The following is a 21,083-nucleotide window of genomic DNA, read 5'->3' as shown; positions in this document are numbered from 1 at the left end:
TCTTGTGCCTCTTTGCTAGGCGCAAATTGTGCTTCTATACTCTTCTCAGTGTTTCACTGCTAGGCGCAAATTGTGCTTCTATACTCTTCTCAGTGTTTCACTTTTAGCACGTCTTGTGCAGGGCAAATCACTTTGAATTATATATAATACTCCATTTTGATTTGTTAAAAAAAAAATTTGTCTTCTATTATTTTAAAATAATTGAAGATAAATAATTAGCGTCAAAATCCATAATCCTTAATTACCTTTCGCTGAAGAGTAACATAGTTGTGTCACCGTCACCAATAAAAATTTGCCAAGAAACTATAGTATCAGTACCCCGCCACGTCCCACATATGTACTTTCGAGAATGCTGACGTGGACCCCTACAATAAACAAGTAGTCGGGATGTATGTATATACATGCTGTTGATTGATTTCTGCATCAACTATCAACATCACATGCTATCCTATCCCTCTCATCTGAAACATTATTAATATTAAAATTATCATTTTCCGTTTGAATTCTTCTATGATGAGGAGGGTACGTGGTGGCGATGACGACTCTGTTCAAATTCAGCTAGGAAACAAACCTGGTGAGTCTTTTATAATCACTGTCAATTGCCCCGACAAGACCGGTCTCGCTTTGGTCTCTGCATTCTCAAAGGAGGTACTATAATTCTATGTGAATTCCTTAATGTTTTTGTATAAAACTATAAGCAGTTTAATATGACTTGTGTAAGTGTATGGTTCTACTTTCCGAGTGGCTGAAATTGTTTCTAGAGGTGTAATTTAATCCTAACATGTTTGGTTGCTTTTGAGTAGAATTGATCCTGTCTCCAAAATGGATTCTAATTAAAGCTAAGATTTCCAGCTTTTTATTCTAGAATTTGTTTTTACACACAAAATGTATAGTTTAACTCATTTTTATATGAATGTTTCCAAACATAAATCATTTTATTTTCAATCACTTTTAAGTTAGAATCAATTTTACATAATCAAATCACTTAAAATCAATTATTATCACCGTAAAACCAAACAAATTCTTAGGAACATGTCTTATAAATTCTTCAAACAGTCTCAGAAAACATAGCTTTAAAGATAAGCTCTAAGTAAATCCAAACAAATCTTGATTGTATAATATACACCACAGGTTTTCAAATTTAGTTGCGTGATATGTTCTTGAGTTTCATTTTTATGTCTTATAGCACATATTCCGATTAAAGGTAAAGATGTGTTTGGTGTCTGACAATGTGATACGTTCATTTACTTTTGTTTCCTTTAATATTGCTAGTATTATGTGTCAGTGTCATGTCCGATGTTCATGTTTGTATTAGTATTTCATAGCTTATGGCCTTATTATATGTATAAAAAATTTGACATAGTCAACTATATTTTAATGTTGATGAACTATGGGTGCAAAATTTTACAATGGCAAGTGTCACTGTCAACTAATCACTAATCTTATATGTGACTTGCAAGATAGTTAAGATTATATTCAAACATTAGATCATATGTTATGTGCAGCTTGAGGGATGCTGATCATTATATTCCTCTCGTGAATAATATTATCCAGATGTTTCAACTGATGGTGTGTGGTGCTACATTGTATTGTGGGTTATTCCACAATCTATATTGCTTCCTAGGATGAGTTTTTCTTATCTGAAAGACCGTCTTCAGGCAATTTGTCCCCCCTGTGTAGCCTCGTTTTATCTCGTCCAGAAACCCACTGCATCTTCTCCTGTTTATCTATTGAAATTCTGTTGCCTCGATCGAAAGGGATTATTATACGGTAATCAAAATATCTTCACTCGAAACGATCTTCCATGTCAATATTTTGATTATTTTCATCTGTAATTGTGATACTAATACTGTTGATTGATACTATTCTAGATGTAACGAAAGTTCTGTGTGAACTTGAACTTACAATTCAAAGGGTGAAAGTGACTACAACCCCTGATGGCAAAGTCTTGGACCTCTTTTTCATAACAGACAACATGTGAGTCGTGCTTTTCATTTATACAAAATATAGAATGTATAGTTTTTCTAAATGCCTTGGTGGACTTCATTGCTAGTGCTGGTGGAAAGTAACCAGACTTAACAACTACGAAGTTATCAGTTGCAAATTTTATTTTATGTGACTACAACTGCTTATAAGCTCCGTAGCACCGAACTTCTGATTTAAAGTGTGTGTGGTGTCTAACACATACACGACGCCGATATATGTGATTGCATTCAACTAACTCATTTTCTCAAAGGATTGTCTGTGTTGACATATTGGTGCTAGTGTCGCATCAGGTGTCTATGTCAATGCCAAGTAACTAGACTTGCTTCAATTTTCTAATAGGGAACTTCTTCACACAAGAAAGCGACAAAATGAGACATGTGAAAGACTAAATGCTGTTTTGGGAGACTCGTATATCAAATGTGAACTTCAATTGGCAGGACCGGAGTATCAACATAATCAAGGTATCTCTTCTCTGCCAACTGTGCTAGCCAACGAACTATTTCAATGTGAGTTGTCGGATAACGAAGTTCGTTCACAAGCTCTTAGCCCAGATATGAAAAAGTTGAAGAAAGCCAATGTAACACTAGACAATTCCCTAAGCCAAGCTCACACACTACTTCAAATACAATGTGCTGATCACAAGGGGATTCTTTATGACATTTTGAGAACCTTGAAAGACATGAATTTGAAGGTATAGTTTTTCTATCTTTTGCTATAATCAGAAACCTTTGTGTTGAATTTGTGTTTGTACCGGAAACTATTACATCATAGCAGTTTAGTGACAGTTGGAATTTTTTCCGCAGATTTCATATGGTCGATTTTTGCCAAATATCATGGGATATCGTGATTTAGACATATTTATTCAGCAGAAAGATGGGAAAAAGATTTTGGATCCTGAGAAGCAGAATGCACTATGCTCTCGTTTGAAACTTGAAATGCTGCATCCGTTACGAGTTACGATTGCAGACCGAGGACCAGATACCGAACTATTGGTTGCAAATCCAGTTGAGCTTTCTGGAAACGGAAGACCTCGAGTTTTTTATGATGTTACATTTGCTATTAAAACACTTGGAATCTGCATTTTCTCAGTAAGAAAATTCAAAAATGTGATAAGAAGTCTAGTGTCTTTATTACTATAAAATTATGATTACATTTCGAAATAAGCATTGAATGTTATCTATTAGACTATTAGTTAGGTAATAAATAAAAATTATAATCCTTGAATTCTCTTTTTGTGTTAGGCTGAAGTAGGAAGGTATTCGGCATCAGAGCGTGAGTGGGAGGTTTACAGATTTCTTTTGGACGAGAACTGTGAATTTCAATTAACAAGTTTGACTGCTAGAAATCAGATTGTAGATAGAGTTAGGAGAACATTAATGGGTTGGTAAATAGTCTGTATTCAACACGATATGTGGCAAATTACAATGTGATTTGCAGCGCCATTGAGTGTTTGGTTTGTAAATTCTTGTTATGTATACATGAAAACAACAACGAAGAGGCGTATGTGAAAATAGGTAGATCAGGTAGAATGTACAATGGTCCTATTAAAAAAAGTACTGTGAAGGTTTTCCTTTGAGATAACTGTAAATTATGATAAAAAAGAATACAATTGAAAATTGGCAAGGTTTTTCATCTGGTGCTCAAAATGAACCACTGACATTTTTAGAATAGTTTGTTTACTTTATTTTATGACATAAGTACTTGTGTAAGTGTTTGAGTGAGCTTATATAAAATAGCTTGATATCTCCAAAAGTTGTTTTCACATTATTACAATATAAGCTCCTCATTGTAGGTTATGAAAATAATTTGAAGTTTATATAGAACCATTTATTTTATCAGTGATTATAGAAATAGCCTATACTAAGGGTTCATGTGATAAACTAGCTTATTCACCTTGACAAAGAGTACTTAGGCATGTATTGATTCATTATGTAGGATCGGTTAACAAGATATATGACAATTTTTGTCAAGGTCTCCAGAGAGAAGAGGAAGATCCTAAATATACAGCAAACTCTTGAAAATGATTAGTTTTGTTAACTCAATTGATATCAACTTTCTTGATATTACAAATCCTAGTGTAAATCCATTCAGTTTCGAGTTTCGACTATCGAATCAGAGTTACAGCTTGTAAATACTCCTCTCTTCTCAAATCGGGTCTATTACTTCGACAAGAAGTAATAGACAGAAAACAGAAACAGAAACATGCGCAGAGCAATAGAACATAATATCAATCTTGGAAAATGTTAGATAACCATAAACAAAAACTAAAATTACTATAATCTTGGAAAGTTTCAATACTATAATTGTTGATCAAACTTTACTTATCTCTCGCTAAACTCTAAATTATGCGAGTCTATTTTCCCTTGGAATTGGAAAGAGAGATGGATAAGATAAAGAAGGAAGAAAAAATTTATGAATCAATAAATAAATGTACATCATTCAGATAGCACAGAACGAAGCAAGCAAGTTGAAGTAAAAACAACCAAAGCAGCAAACAACGTGGGTAAGAAGAAATCAAAGTGGGAAGTGCTAACCACCACATGTTCCGGCAAGCAAACCATGTCGGTCGGAGAATCAAAAGGAATCCTCACAAATTCATGATGATGACAAGGCTTTGATGATTGAGATACTGCAAACATAAAGGCCACACCGGGTGCCAACGACGCCAACACCGCGGTAACGATCAAAAGAACGGTCCATATGGTTGCATAAGGCAGTGTGGACCCCACTCGCCGGAAACATGAATGGAACCAAACAAAACTAGACATGAATGAATGATTAATGAATAATGAATTATCATTAAGAATGGATAAACAACAAGAACTTAAGTACTTAAAAATAGTTTCACCAAAAATAGGTGTTGGTGAAACGAAGCAGAATAAGAAGTTATGTAATTGGGTTGCACTAAGTAGAAGAGGTGACGTGGAAGCACGTTTACAAAACTTACTTGCACTCTGACGCAACTGCATTTGTGGTTAATCTTGTAATTTTGGGTTAATTGTGTTTTTAGTATTGTGTATTTGTTCACGCATAATTTATTGAAGTTAATTTCTTAATTTATTTATCTATTTAAAACGTGTTGATTCGTTACTTGCTTTGAATTAATCAGCTCAGTTGAGGCATTGTAGGGACTAGGGTCAATCTTGTTACGGCAAGGGAGAGGAAACTACATTCAATATGTAATTTGTGCATAATTAATGCAAAGTTTGAATTGTTACAAGAGATTACATAAATAGAATGTTTTGAGTTTTGGGGAACGGTTGTGTACAACTTTTTTTTTCAAATAAGTTTTAATATTGATTCTAAATTATTGAGAGGGAACAGATTACTTTAGAAATAATTCTTCAAAAAAAATTTCGTTGCCATCCCGCCTCATTGTCATGACTACTCACACACATTTAAATGCGGAGAAGTAGGGAATTTGGGGTTCGAATTACGGTCCCTATATTTCTGTGGAGCTATTAACTAAGTTGCATTTACCGAACACTTAATATTATTTATATTAAATTTTAAAATTTGAAGGTTTTTTTTTAAGAAACGGATTAAAGTTAAATATCATTATGTTATATTAATGATCGAACACATAATATTGTTAAATAATTTTCTTGTTAGAAAACGATTTAGTGAGTGATTGTCAGAGTGAATATAATCTCATGTAATAAACAGAGTTTGATGGATTGTCTAGTTTGGTTATGAGAGGATAGATTGCCTAGTTAATTACATATTGTCCCCCTTTTTTTTAATTATATATATATATATATATATATATATATATATATATATATATATATATATATATATATATATATATATATATATATATATATATATATAGGGATAGGATCAAATGACACCAAGGTGTCAAATTAATCTTGACACCAAATCTCAACCATTTATTAATATTTGATCAAAGGCTCATATTAATTCATTAATGTAGCTCACATGACTATTATTATTTCCAATTTTGTGTCTTCTTCAACCTTCAGGTTTTCCTAATTCATGTATATTCTAAAAAAAACCTTCATAATGAGTAATTAATGACCACTGCCTTTGCTTTTATATCGTTGGTCACTTGTCCTAAAAAATATGTTTGCATATGCAATTATTCACATGATATGCTTGAGAAAAGTTCATCTTTTATTTATTTTAGAATATACATTTCTATGGATGTAAGGATTTAAAATTTGGATTGCAGCAAGAAGCACCGTTTATGTATCATGCATACATATATTGTAGGAGTCATTTGTTTGTAGTGATATTATGTTATGAACCTGAAATGTATATAATGGCAAAAGTTTGCTGTATTTTTTATCACCGCTCCTTCTTGTTTTAAAGCTAAATGAGAGAGGGGGAGAGAGAGCCGAGAAATTAGGGATTAAATTAGGCAGGTTGAGATATTATTCTTTTGAAGGCAAGTGCAGATTTTCATGTCACATGAGGATTAAGTGACTAATTATAAACCTTTAGATCAAATAAAACAAAAGGTTGAGATTTGGTGTCAAAATTTAATTTGACACCTTAGTGTCATTTGATCCTATCCCATATATATATATATATATATATATATATATATATATATATATATTTACACACACACATACATATACTTTTTTTAGGTGGAACTTGATTCTATATCAATTGAACGCGGAGAAGTAGGATAAAGGTCAAAGGAGAAATGAATGCCATGAAACCTTTTTTTTTTTTTTTGACAAAGAATGCCATGAAACCTTATTATTAAATTACAATTTATGGCCAAAATATTTTATATTGGCAAGCTTCTCACTGGTGTAGTTAAATTTGTGTTTGTTTTTTTTTTTTATGGGAAGTATATAAGTAAAATAACAATGATGATTGAATTCGTTACTTGAAATGAATTCAGTTATTCTCTAAGCCTCGCTTGAGAAAGAGGAACCTTGTATTTTATTGTTTTGTTTCTTACATTCGAGATCGAAGGGTGTATTATTCAATTACTGATCCTTTATTTTCTGCCTTTTTTGGTGACTACAGAAATCAGTAACCTATGTGCAGTAAACAGAGTCCTTTGTACATCATGCTTTTGTGAAACATCTATTAATGCAACTTGCTAGGGAATCTAGGGCATGGATGATTAATGCAGTATTCACAAAATGAACTTGACAAGATCCACCGTTAATGTCATTTATATTATTCTTCCATATGGCGATGGTTCTCACAGCCATTAGCACATCAATCAGACTTTCCATATTATCATATCAGAGAATCCATGTTACATCTTCATTGGTATCACTTTGTAATTCCTTAATACTGATAGGTTACTGATCAAATTTGATATTTTCTACAAAGAAATTGACAAATGCTTTTTTTCCTAACTCAGCTCTGCTAGGGTTAAGTGGCGACCACCATCCATGTTCTCTTGCTTCTTTTCCATAGGTCGCAGTGGCGGATCTACTTGGGGTAAGGGGTGTTCAAAACCGAACCAACCCAATAGAAAAACCGCAAACCAAACCAATCCAAACCGAAACCGCAAAAAACCGCACTTGGTTCGGATGAATTCAGATGACTTTTGTACTGAACCGCGCGGTTCGGTTTGGTTTGTGGTTTGCATCTCAGCAACCGAACCAAACCAAACCAAACCGCAAGAATAATGAATATTACTTAAACATGTACTAGCCTAATTACATAGCCCAAGAATAATCTCATTTGATTCGATTTTTCCATTGTTGCACCATCAGGCTCGATTCTAATTCCTTTCTATCTCTTTCAATTCATTTCCAGTGATGAATTTATTTCCTTTACTTCCCAATAATTTGTTTCATGTTTATGTTTCTTCTTAATTTTACCTATTTTGATATAAGTTTTACCTAATATTTTATAATATAAGCAGCAAAATAAAATGTCATGTGTTAAGTTTGCAATATTAGAGTTAATGTGATATTTTTTTATCTCGCGATAAACCGCACAAACCGAACCAATCCAAACCGCATTTGTTTGGTTTGGTTTGGTTTGGATGACTTTTTAAAAATCAACCTAACCAAACCAAACCGCATGTTTTTTTATCTCGCGGTTTGGATGACATTTATGCTCAAAACCGAACCAAACCGCACCGCGAACACCCCTAAGTCTTGGGGACCCATGGTACCCCCCAGTTGTTGCTGTTGCAGTGGATAGTGGGTGCTTTTATAATTTAGAGGTCGTGCGTTCGACCCATTGTTAGTGTGTTTTTATATATTTTTTTTATATTTTTAAATATTTTAATTTTTAAATATTTTATATTTTTTATCAAAAAAAACATTCCCCCAATTTTAATTTTTAAATATTTTATAAACCGCACCATCCACGCCCATTTTAAGCAAATCAAACCACGAAAACCCTTAACATTTTTTGCTAATACTTGAATCATTTTAGTATATATTCCATAATAGTTTGGCACCCCCAAGAAAATAAGTCAAGATCCCCCACTGATAGGTCGTCTGGCTTTCTCCACTCATTGGTGATCAATCTTTTAGTCTTCTAAAATGTAATAGTTGGTGCCCCCTCGTATTTGTGGGATTTTTTTTTAGGTGGTTTTTTTATGTTGTTCCTCAAAATCATATTGCGGAAGAAGAGCTCGCCATGAAATCTCCATGTACAAGACACTATCATCCACCTCCAAGACAAACAAGCTCGGTATTGTTGTCAAACCAGAGCCAATTCCCCCTCCACCGAAGCCACCTCCACAAATTTCAACCTCATTCTTCAAGCATTGGCCTCCCAACGCCTGCGTTATTCACCCGCCCTAGAGCCGCTATTGCCTTGCCCGCTTCTAAAGCTACCATGTCAATTATTTGGTTTGTTTCTTTCTCTTCTGCCTAGTCAAATCTCTCGGAGTAGTGTGTTGGTTGTGTGGCCTCTTTTATTCAAGGTTAGATTGAGTTAACGACACACCTATGATATATGATAGAAAAACTTTGAATTGGACTGTTTGAAACAACTTATTTTGGGTCTGTTTGGTAAACCACAAAAAAGAGCTTTTAGCTCTTAGCTTATAGCTTATAAGCTCATTTGACAAAAAAAAAACTCTGTTTGGTAACACTTTTTGACCATGAACTTATAGCTTATTTCACGAGCTTATAAGCTATTTTTCAAAAGCTATTCTAAGTAGCGTTTGAGCTTATAGCTTATAGCTTCTCATTTTTTGTCTCATTTTTACCCTTATCAATTTAACAAAATCCATATTTACCCTTTGTAATAAATAACTACGTTGAAGAAAAACATGACACTTTTAATCCCAGATTTCACTTTAACTAAATATATATGCTCATGCTTTTATTTTTTTTTACAAAATATATGCTCATGTTTACAAAAATAAAAACTACATTTTTCCTTAAAAAAAAATATATGTTACGTTTACCTAAATAAATCATATTACGTTATGTTTAATTTTGTTTTTAAGTCTAAAAACAAAATTTTGTTTGATTTTGGGTCAATACGATTAATTTTGTTTTAGAGGGTAACAATTATTTTTTTTTAAAGGTTTTGTTTAATTTTTTTATAAAGTCTAAAAACTGAAATAAAATCAATTTTAAATAAAACATTAGCCAATTTATGAATTTAAAAATAACATATGAAAGACATATTAGATTAATATGTTTAAACTATGAAATTTTAAATATTTAAATATCAATTGATACAAATTTTATAATGCATTAAAAATACCCTTTTATGTCATTTTACGTTTATAAGTTAGTTGAACCGCTAATTTTACCAAACACTTCAACTAGCTTATCAGTCATCAACTAGCTTATCAGGTAAAAGCTATCAGCTAGCTTATCAGCTATCCGCTATTTTTACCAAACAGAGCCTTTATGCATTTTGGCATATCATAAGAAGTAAAGTGGCTTATGGGGATAACCAGTTTCACATTGTAGCATATCTACTGGAGTATTTATCTAGATATTAACAACTAACATGACATAAATTGAATTAATTGAACCGCAATTTCTTATTATTTCCCCTAATATGATTGGAGCTCAAAATCAATGTGAAATGTATACCAGTAGTAATTGCGAAATATAGCTCATAACAATAATTATCAAGGACATAGATTATAGATATGTAGGCACAACACAATCATAGTAGCATCAAATTAGATGAATTGTTTAAGCAACAAAAATGAGTAAAAACAAGATGTTTTCATTCATGAATCAGACTCCTACATCAGAAAACACTGAGATCCAAAATGCATTGCTACAAACACCAAACAAAAACTAAATCACCAAACCCTAGAAAATAAATCTAAGCCTTCTTTGGAGATTTGGTAGCCTTGGATGGAGACTTGGTAGCAGTTGATGCCTTCTCATTCTTCTTAGGTAAAAGAATTGGGTTGATGTTTGGAAGAACACCACCATGTGCAATTGTAACTCCAGCTAACAATTTTCCAAGTTCTTCATCATTCCTCACAGCCAACAACACGTGCCTTGGAATTATCCTATTCTTCTTGTTATCACGGGCCGCATTTCCAGCCAATTCAAGAACCTGAACACAAATCAAATTTCAATTCCATCAAAATTAGGGTTCAAATTTGAAAATCAAAAGATGGAAAATTGAAATTGAAATTCACCTCAGCAGCAAGATATTCAAGAACAGCAGCTAGGTAAACAGGAGCACCAGTACCAACACGCTGAGCATATCTTCCTTTCTTCAAGTAACGACCGATTCTTCCAACTGGAAATTGAAGACCAGCTCTGGTGGATCTTGTCACTGCCTTCTTCCTTGGACCACCTTTCCTTCCACCAGCTCCCTTCTTCGTCTTCGTGCTTGCGTCCATTTCTGAGATTTTTTGCTACGAAATCGCTGTGATGTAAGAATAATTTGTGAGAAATGGAGAGTGTGATGATGAGATGAGAGTGGAGAATGTGTTTGCAAGGATTTATACTGTAACGGTGGTTGTAAGGACTTGTGTTGAAATAATGTAGACCGTTGGATTAGGAGTTATCGATGGCTCACGTTCATTTACCTGGCGATCCGTGTCTCCTGAAATGGACCAATAGGAGCCAATTAGCGGTGTGGACATATTTATTGAGTTTGAATATAATTTGTAAAAATAAATAAAAATTTCTGGAAGATAATTTGTAAAAAAAAAAAAAAAGGTTCTGGAAGATAATTAATTGAGTTAAAAAAAACATTTTTTTAAAGAAGAGTTAAAAAAATTGTTATGTTCGTTTTTCATTCTTCCAATTGTAGTTATAATTTTATCTTTTTTTGGATTGGCTAACATATGTGTTTTCCAAGCTGGATCGGTGGATAAATCTCATTTTTCTTCTCTTAAACCATAACTAACATCATGTTATAAACAGAGACTCTTGCACACTATTTTATTATTCAGAAACATTTGACGGTGTAAGGGTCAAGCATCATTGTTTCAAGGCAGGATTTCTCATTTTTTTTATTCTCTCTCGGATATGTTTTTCTATTGTTTTCTTATGATATATGTTGCCATGAGCAACTAAATCTCTTTATTAGGGTTTCACGATGAACCCTTTCTTATTTGTTGGAATTTATTAATAAAGTTTTCATTCAGTTTATGTTTTTTTATCGTGTTGAGATTTTAATTAAACATGCTCGTTCATTAATGTTTCGTCAATTGGTTAACTACAGGTGTAACCTTAGGGATTGATCTGTAGGATTAAAGCAGACACTGACAGCCCAGAATTTTATCAGTTCATTGACTTTTCTAGTTACTACTTCTTATAGAGGTTAGGAAGTTAAGGTTTGAGTCGTTTCCGTCATTACTCCTTTCTTTAGAAAAACGTAGTACACGGCTCTAGTTGGTCCCACACAAGTTATCTAAAGAAACCAGTGTGGGTTTTACCGTTGGGATTCACTAAATCAATTATTCACCACATAAGCTGTTTTATTTCTTAAAAGATAATTCCAATAAAGACGAAGGGGGGTTCAAGTAAACCCTAATCGTCGTTAATCATCTGAATCACAATAACCTAATATATTCTGTAATCACAATAAGTTTTGATTCAAGTAACGACCAACTCTTCCGACGGGAAACTGAAGACCAGCTCTAGTGGATCGGGCCACCGCCTTCTTCCTCGGTTCTCCCTCATTCCTTCCACCGGCTCTGTTGTTCACAGTTGTGCTTCCGTTGTCCATTTCAAATTGAACTCTAATGGTGAATTCGTTGTGTTGTGAAGAAATGATGAGGAGTGGAGCGTGTGATGGTGAGCTCTTATAGTGTTAGGAACTTGGATTTTAAAAAATGTAGGACGATAGATTAGAACTTATCAATGGCTCTGTATCACTTATGTGGCAATCCGTGTATCCTAAAATGGACCAATAAGAACCAAGTTCTAGAGGATAATTAATTGAGTCAACGATTTTTTTAAAAGATGGTGATAATAATAATAATAATAATAATAATAATAATAATAATGCTCTCAAAAAATACTTATAAAGATATTATTAATAATGTTAATAAGAGCTTCTACGTTTTTAATTGGTGATGTTTATCCACAAATTCTAACTCAATTGATAAAAATAATGAAATTGTTAGACCGGGCGCCGTGATCGGGTTCAATCCCCGACCTCTTCATGTATGCGTGTGAGTTTCAATAATTATTTATCGTTTCGTTTATGTACATAAAAAAATGGTGATGATTAAGCCGCTTTTGAAAAGGATTTTATTAAAAAAAATCATCTAGAAAGTAAATCGCAAATTGTAAAAAAGTGCATAAACATTTGATATATTGGACGCATATACGAGCTCACGACACTTTATTTAGTGTGTGTGAATCTTGCCGCTAAACTCTTTATACCAAAATATATAGGTAAAACCCGTCTACAGACCTTTATGTTAGACCAGTTTTCGATATTAATTAATTCTATAATATTTTTGTTTTTTTAACTGGTCATTTATGTTTGCACAGTTAGTTTTTTAAAAAGTTCCATTAGAAAAGAATCACGTGTGACAATCTAATTCACATCAACATGTAAGATTATTCCTTAATCCCTTCACTTCTCCCTCTTTAAATCTTAATTCACCAATTCAAAAACCTTGAAATGGGAGTACTTGAATTTTCACGACATCGTCTTCATTTAGAAGAAATAGTTCAAACTTATGAATCCAAAAGGATGACTCGTTCATCTCTAGTGTCAAACATGGTGAATGGGCACTTGAATGGTTTATCTCTAGTTAAAGAACAAAAGATGTGATTCACACCATCAAAAAAGGTAACATAGAGGACCGCAATATAACGGAAGTATAACTTAAAAGCTAACAATAAAAAAAATATTAATTGTCATGTAAGTAAAATTCAAATGGTAGCTACACGGATATGGCAAAAGTTATTATGCATAAGGAGATCCTTATGCACCGTGTATAATTGTTTTCTACACCCAACATAATTGTTTTCTACATCCCAAGTGAAAAGAATTATTTGGGTCCACTATAAAATCTATTTATTTGTGGGCCTAATAAAACCCCATATTATAATTTTTTTTTTAACAATTTATTTATGCAAAATAGCTTATTCGAAATAGTTTATTTATGCAAAACAACTTATTAGAATGATTTTTTAAAAACCGCTTATTCAAAACAACTTATTTATGCAAAACAGCTTATTCCGATTAATTTTAAAAACCAACTTATTCAAAATAGCTTATTTATGCAAAACAGCTTATTCGAAACAACTTATTAGGATCACTTTTTTTAAAACCGCTTATTCAAAACAGCTTATTTATGCAAAACAGCTTATTTGTTCAAAACATCTTATTTATACAAAACAGCTTATTCCGATTTCATTTTAAAAAACAACTTATTCAAAACAACTTATTTATGCAAAACAACATATTTATGCAAAACAACTTATTCAAAACAGCTTATTTATGCAAAACAGCTTATTCGATAAACTTATTTATACAAAATAGCTTATTTGTGCAAAACAACTTATTCAAAACAACTTATTTATACAAAATAGCTTATTTGTGCAAAACAGCTTATTCAAAACAGCTTATTTATACAAAACAACTTATTCCGATTTCATTTTAAAAAACAACTTATTCAAAACAACTTATTTATGCAAAACAACATATTTATGCAAAACAACTTATTCAAAACAGCTTATTTATGCAAAGCAACTTATTTGAAACAACTTATTTATACAAAAGAGCTTATTTGTGCAAAACAGCTTATTCAAAACAACTTATTTATACAAAACAGCTTATTTGTGCAAAACAGCTTAATCAAAACAACTTATTTATACAAAACAGCTTATTCCGATTAATTTTAAAAACCAACTTATTCAAAATAGCTTATTTATGCAAAACAGCATATTCGAAACAACTTATTAGGATCACTTTTTTTAAAACCGCTTATTCAAAACAGCTTATTTATGCAAAACAACTTATTTGTTCAAAACAGCTTATTCAAAACAGCTTATTTATACAAAACAGCTTATTCCGATTTCATTTTAAAAAACAACTTATTCAAAACAACTTATTTATGCAAAACAACATATTTATGCAAAACAACTTATTCAAAACAGCTTAATTATGCAAAACAGCTTATTCGAAACAACTTATTTATACAAAATAGCTTATTTGTGCAAAACAACTTATTCAAAACAACTTATTTACACAAAATAGCTTATTTATGCAAAACAGCTTATTCAAAACAGCTTATTTATACAAAACAACTTATTCCGATTTCATTTTAAAAAACAACTTATTCAAAACAACTTATTTATGCAAAACAACATATTTATGCAAAACAACTTTTTCAAAACAACTTATTCAAAACTCACATCAACATGTAAGATTATTCCTTAATCCCTTCACTTCTCCCTCTTTAAATCTTAATTCACCAATTCAAAAACCTTGAAATGGGAGTACTTGAATTTTCACGACATTGTCTTCATTTAGAAGAAATAGTTCAAACTTATGAATCCAAAAGGATGACTCGTTCATCTCTAGTGTCAAACATGGTGAATGGGCACTTGAATGGTTTATCTCTAGTTAAAGAACAAAAGATGTGATTCACACCATCAAAAAAGGAAACATAGAGGACCGCAATATAACGGAAGTATAACTTAAAAGCTAACAATAAAAAAAATATTAATTGTCATGTAAGTAAAATTCAAATGGTAGCTACACGGATATGGCAAAAGTTATTATGCATAAGGAGATCCTTATGCACCGTGTATAATTGTTTTCTACACCCAACATAATTGTTTTCTACATCCCAAGTGAAAAGAATTATTTGGGTCCACTATAAAATCTATTTATTTGTGGGCCTAATAAAACCCCATATTATAATTTTTTTCTTAACAATTTATTTATGCAAAATAGCTTATTCGAAATAGTTTATTTATGCAAAACAACTTATTAGAATGATTTTTTAAAAACCGCTTATTCAAAACAACTTATTTATGCAAAACAGCTTATTCCGATTAATTTTAAAAACCAACTTATTCAAAATAGCTTATTTATGCAAAACAGCTTATTCGAAACAACTTATTAGGATCACTTTTTTTAAAACCGCTTATTCAAAACAGCTTATTTATGCAAAACAGCTTATTTGTTCAAAACAGCTTATTCAAAACATCTTATTTATACAAAACAGCTTATTCCGATTTCATTTTAAAAAACAACTTATTCAAAACAACTTATTTATGCAAAACAACATATTTATGCAAAACAACTTATTCAAAACAGCTTATTTATGCAAAACAGCTTATTCGATAAACTTATTTATACAAAATAGCTTATTTGTGCAAAACAACTTATTCAAAACAACTTATTTATACAAAATAACTTATTTGTGCAAAACAGCTTATTCAAAACAGCTTATTTATACAAAACAACTTATTCCGATTTCATTTTAAAAAACAACTTATTCAAAACAACTTATTTATGCAAAACAACATATTTATGCAAAACAACTTATTCAAAACAGCTTATTTATGCAAAACAACTTATTTGAAACAACTTATTTATACAAAAGAGCTTATTTGTGCAAAACAGCTTATTCAAAACAACTTATTTATACAAAACAGCTTATTTGTGCAAAACAGCTTAATCAAAACAACTTATTTATACAAAACAGCTTATTCCGATTAATTTTAAAAACCAACTTATTCAAAATAGCTTATTTATGCAAAACAGCATATTCGAAACAACTTATTAGGATCACTTTTTTTAAAACCGCTTATTCAAAACAGCTTATTTATGCAAAACAACTTATTTGTTCAAAACAACTTATTCAAAACAGCTTATTTATACAAAACAGCTTATTCCGATTTCATTTTAAAAAACAACTTATTCAAAACAACTTATTTATGCAAAACAACATATTTATGCAAAACAACTTATTCAAAACAGCTTAATTATGCAAAACAGCTTATTCAAAACAACTTATTTATACAAAATAGCTTATTTGTGCAAAACAACTTATTCAAAACAACTTATTTACACAAAATAGCTTATTTATGCAAAACAGCTTATTCAAAACAGCTTATTTATACAAAACAACTTATTCCGATTTCATTTTAAAAAACAACTTATTCAAAACAACTTATTTATGCAAAACAACATATTTATGCAAAACAACTTATTCAAAACAACTTATTTATGCAAAACAGCTTATTTGAAACAACTTATTTATACAAAAGAGCTTATTTGTGCTAAACAGCTTATTCAAAACAACTTATTTATACAAAACAGCTTATTTGTGCAAAACAGCTTATTCAAAACAACTTATTTATACAAAACAGCTTATTCCGATTAATTTTAAAAACCAACTTATTCAAAATAGCTTATTTATGCAAAACAGCTTTTTAGAAACAACTTATTAGGATCACTTTTTTTAAAACCGCTTATTCAAAACAGCTTATTTATGCAAAACAGCTTATTTGTTCAAAACAGCTTATTCAAAACATCTTATTTATACAAAACAGCTTATTCCGATTTCATTTTAAAAAACAACTTATTTATGCAAAACAACATATTTATGCAAAACAACTTATTCAAAACAGCTTATTTATGCAAAACAGCTTATTCGAAACAACTTATTCAAAACAGCTTATTTATGCAAAACAGCTTATTCGAAACAACTTATTTACACAAAATAGCTTATTTGTGCAAAACAGCTTATTCAAAACAACTTATTTATACAAAACAACTTATTTGTGCGAAACAGCTTGTTCAAAACAGCTTATTTATACAAAACACCTTATTCCGATTTCATTTTAAAAAACAACTTATTCAAAACAACATATTTATGCAAAACAACATATTTATGCAAAACAACTTATTCAAAACAGCTTATTTATGCAAAACAGCTTATTCGAAACAACTTATTTATACAAAATAGCTTCTTTGTGGAAAACAGCTTATTCAAAACAACTTATTTATACAAAACAGCTTATTCCGATTTCATTTTAAAAAACAACTTATTCAAAACAACTTATATATGCAAAACAACATATTTATGCAAAACAACTTATTCAAAACAGCTTATTTATGCAAAACAGCTTATTCGAAACAACTTATTTATACAAAATAGCTTATTTGTGCAAAACAGCTTATTCAAAACAACTTATTTATACAAAACAACTTATTTGTGCAAAACAGCTTATTCAAAACAGCTTATTTATACAAAACAACTTACTCCGATTTCATTTTAAAAAATAACTTATTCAAAACAACTTATTTATGCAAAACAACATATTTATGCAAAAACAACTTATTCAAAACAGCTTATTTATGCAAAACAGCTTATTCGAAACAACTTATTTATACAAATTAGCTTATTTGTGCAAAACAGCTTAATCAAAACAACTTATTTATACAAAACAGCTTATTTGTGCAAAATAGCTTATTTACACAAAACATCTTATTCCGATTTCATTTTAAAAAACAACTTATTCAAAACAACTTATATATGCAAAACAACATATTTACGCAAAACAACTTATTCAAAACAGCTTATTTATACAAAACAGCTTATTCGAAACAACTTATTTATACAAAATAGCTTATTTGTGCAAAACAGCTTATTCAAAACAACTTATTTATACAAAACAGCTTATTTGTGTAAAACAGCTTATTTATACAAAACGGCTTATTCCGATTTCATTTTAAAAAACAACTTATTCAAAACAACTTATATACGCAAAACAACGTATTTATGCAAAACAACTTATTCAAAACAGCTTATTTATGCAAAACAGCTTATTCGAAACAACTTATTTATACAAAATAGGTTATTTGTGCAAAACAACTTATTTATACAAAACAACTTATTCCGATTTCATTTTAAAAAACAACTTATTCAAAACAACTTATTTATGCAAAACAACATATTTATGCAAAACAACTTATTCAAAACAACTTATTTATGCAAAACAGCTTATTTGAAACAACTTATTTATACAAAAGAGCTTATTTGTGCTAAACAGCTTATTCAAAACAACTTATTTATACAAAACAGCTTATTTGTGCAAAACAGCTTATTCCGATTAATTTTAAAAACCAACTTATTCAAAATAGCTTATTTATGCAAAACAGCTTATTCGAAACAACTTATTAGGATCACTTTTTTTAAAACCGCTTATTCAAAACAGCTTATTTATGCAAAACAGCTTATTTGTTCAAAACAGCTTATTCAAAACAGCTTATTTATACAAAACAGCTTATTCCGATTTCATTTTAAAAAACAACTTATTCCAAACAACTTATTTATGCAAAACAACATATTTATGCAAAACAACTTATTCAAAACAGCTTATTTATGCAAACCAGCTTATTCGAAATAACTTATTTATACAAAATAGCTTATTTGTGCAAAACAACTTATTCAAAACAACTTATTTATACAAAGCAGCTTATTTGTGCAAAACAGCTTATTCAAAACAGCTTATTTATACAAAACAACTTATTCCGATTTCATTTTAAAAAACAACTTATTCAAAACAACTTATTTATGCAAAACAACATATTTATGCAAAAACAACTTATTCAAAACAGCTTATTTATGCAAAACAGCTTATTCGAAACAATTTATTTATACAAAAGAGCTTATTTGTGCAAAACAGCTTATTCAAAACAACTTATTTATACAAAACAGCTTATTTGTGCAAAACAACTTATTCAAAACAGCTTATTTATACAAAACAGCTTATTCCAATTTCATTTTAAAAACAACTTATTTATGCAAAACGACATATTTATGCAAAACAACTTATTCAAAACAGTTTATTTATGCAAAACAGCTTATTCGAAACAACTTATTTATACAAAACAGCGTATTTGTGCAAAACAGCTTATTCAAAACAGCTTATTTATACAAAACTGCTTATTCGAAACAACTTATTTATACAAAATAGCTTATTTGTGCAAAACAGCTTATTCAAAACAACTTATTTATACAAAACAGCTTATTTGTGCAAAACAACTATTTTGCACAAAATAAGCTATTTTGCACAAACAGCTTATTCGATTCCTAGGTCGCCGATCCCAAACGGAATTGCAGATCATCCCTATTCTTCTAAGGTATGTGTGTATTGTAATTCATGACAAGTTTGCGTGATTGTGAATTTGTAGAGATTTCAATTTTGAATTGCGGAACGCTATGCGTGAAATCGTGTAGATTTATAATTATGAAGATGTGGTTACTGATTGCAAATCTCACAAGGTTGTTGTTAAAGGAGAAAAAGCGGATCCATTGAAGGTTCTTGAAAGAGTTCTGAGGAAGAGTCATAGACAAGTTGAGCTTCTTTCTCCGATCCCAAAACCACCTTCAGAACAAGAGAAAAAAATTGAAGAGAAAGAGAAACCTAAGCCAGAGGAAGAAAAGAAAGCTGAAGAGGTTAATTAATTTTTTTTTCTTTTTAAATTTATCTGAATCTGTGATGGATCATTTTTATCATTTTTATTTTATTATATGGTGCAGCCTAAGGTTATGATAGTGATTCTGAAAGTTCACATGTATTGTGAAGCTTGTTCACAAAAAATCAAGAGACGCATTGAGAAAATTAAAGGTATGTTACTGTGTTCTGTTTTGATTGAAATTCATATTTTCTTCACTTTTATTTCATTCACTTGTTTTGGTTCAATTCTCAGGTCCCATCCTTTCAGGAATTTGTCAACTGTTACTACCGATGATTTTGTGTTTGAATTCGAATCTTGCTATGATTTTCAATTTTGGTTACATATAGATGATGGGTTTGATTGGTTTGGTGATGAAGTTTGCTGGAGATTTTCAAGTTCCTTTGCATTCTTGATTTTTGGAAGAAAAAGGACGACGTTGATTGTGAAAGGACGACGTTGAAGAGGAGGAGAATTGGGAGTAATGAGTTGGAGGGATTAGGGATTGATTTGAATTTGGGAAAATTGATGATGGATTTGGTTTGAGAAATTGTCGAAATCAAATTGGGAATTTTTCTGAGAATTGTGATTCTGTTGCTAAGAATTCAAAGTTGGTGCCTGAATCTGATGGTTTTGAAAATGTTCTGTTAAGGTTAGAAAATTCCATATGTTTTTTATTTTTGATTGTGATATGCACCATGTTGGATCAAAGAAAACCATTAAGTACATCTAATGGTTTTGGAGTACAACTCACATAAACCATTTCCACAGCAAAATGGTTTTGGAGTACAACTCACAGAAACCATACCCATAGCAAAACCATTAAACCACACTTATGGTTTCAATAATAGTTTTTATTTAAAATCATTTGTCAATAATAATTTTCACTATTCTTTTATTTTATTTAGCATTTGACAATTATTTTTCTTTCACATACAAGTCTATTAAAACCATTAAAGCGCGATTATATTTAGACAAAGTCAGAAATTCGTTTTACAACGTAAGAAATAAAAGAGAGATGACGAGGCTTTACAAAAAAGTGGTTACTTATTGATTAATTCACATTAGGTTATAAGTGTGTACTATTAAGTGGTTACTTAATAATGATTTAAATGTTTATCACAATTTTTTTATTACAAAACCATTTTCACTGGAATTGGGAAATGATTCGATGTGAAATCTGTTGGTATAAGCTGGAATTCGGATTTGATGAATTATTGAGAATGTTGTGATGAATTGTGTTGTTTATGATCAATCCGGTTCGG

General features: G+C 30.7%; 2 protein-coding genes, 1 long non-coding RNA gene and 1 pseudogene across 4 annotated transcripts; 2 read left to right on the top strand and 2 right to left on the bottom strand.

Annotated features, from left to right (window-relative positions):
• Nucleotides 1-438: 438 nt before the first annotated feature.
• On the top strand, nucleotides 439-3,618 carry LOC146950926 (ACT domain-containing protein ACR9-like; annotated as a pseudogene). The gene is made up of 6 exons (XR_015027735.1): nucleotides 439-648; nucleotides 1,555-1,770; nucleotides 1,872-1,977; nucleotides 2,326-2,677; nucleotides 2,790-3,074; nucleotides 3,228-3,618. The product of XR_015027735.1 is annotated as an ACT domain-containing protein ACR9-like (transcript).
• Nucleotides 3,619-4,396: 778 nt separating this feature from the next.
• Nucleotides 4,397-4,957, bottom strand: LOC146950925 (uncharacterized). Its single transcript, XM_085746862.1, has one exon. It carries the CDS (start codon nucleotides 4,953-4,955, stop codon nucleotides 4,422-4,424), a length of 534 nt encoding a protein of 177 aa, XP_085602988.1. The 5' UTR covers nucleotides 4,956-4,957; the 3' UTR covers nucleotides 4,397-4,421.
• A 5,160-nt stretch (nucleotides 4,958-10,117) lies between these two features.
• Nucleotides 10,118-10,858, bottom strand: LOC146950924 (putative histone H2A.1). The gene is made up of 2 exons (XM_085746861.1): nucleotides 10,565-10,858; nucleotides 10,118-10,479 (listed from the first exon to the last, which is right to left on the bottom strand). Exons 1-2 carry the CDS (start codon nucleotides 10,769-10,771, stop codon nucleotides 10,240-10,242), a joined length of 447 nt encoding a protein of 148 aa, XP_085602987.1. The 5' UTR covers nucleotides 10,772-10,858; the 3' UTR covers nucleotides 10,118-10,239.
• Nucleotides 10,859-18,519: 7,661 nt separating this feature from the next.
• LOC146950923 (uncharacterized) lies at nucleotides 18,520-20,458 on the top strand. The gene is made up of 2 exons (XR_015027734.1): nucleotides 18,520-19,819; nucleotides 19,904-20,458. It is a non-coding gene; the product is annotated as an uncharacterized LOC146950923 (long non-coding RNA).
• The last annotated feature ends 625 nt before the right edge of the window (nucleotides 20,459-21,083 follow it).

The sequence above is a fragment of the Medicago sativa genome, chromosome 2 (genome assembly GCF_051527215.1).
Source record: "Medicago sativa cultivar Bolivia chromosome 2, Bolivia_mono, whole genome shotgun sequence".
Taxonomy (NCBI): domain Eukaryota; kingdom Viridiplantae; phylum Streptophyta; class Magnoliopsida; order Fabales; family Fabaceae; genus Medicago; species Medicago sativa.
The sequence above is the reverse complement of the archived record's forward strand: the minus strand, read 5'-3'. Positions and strand labels throughout refer to the sequence as shown.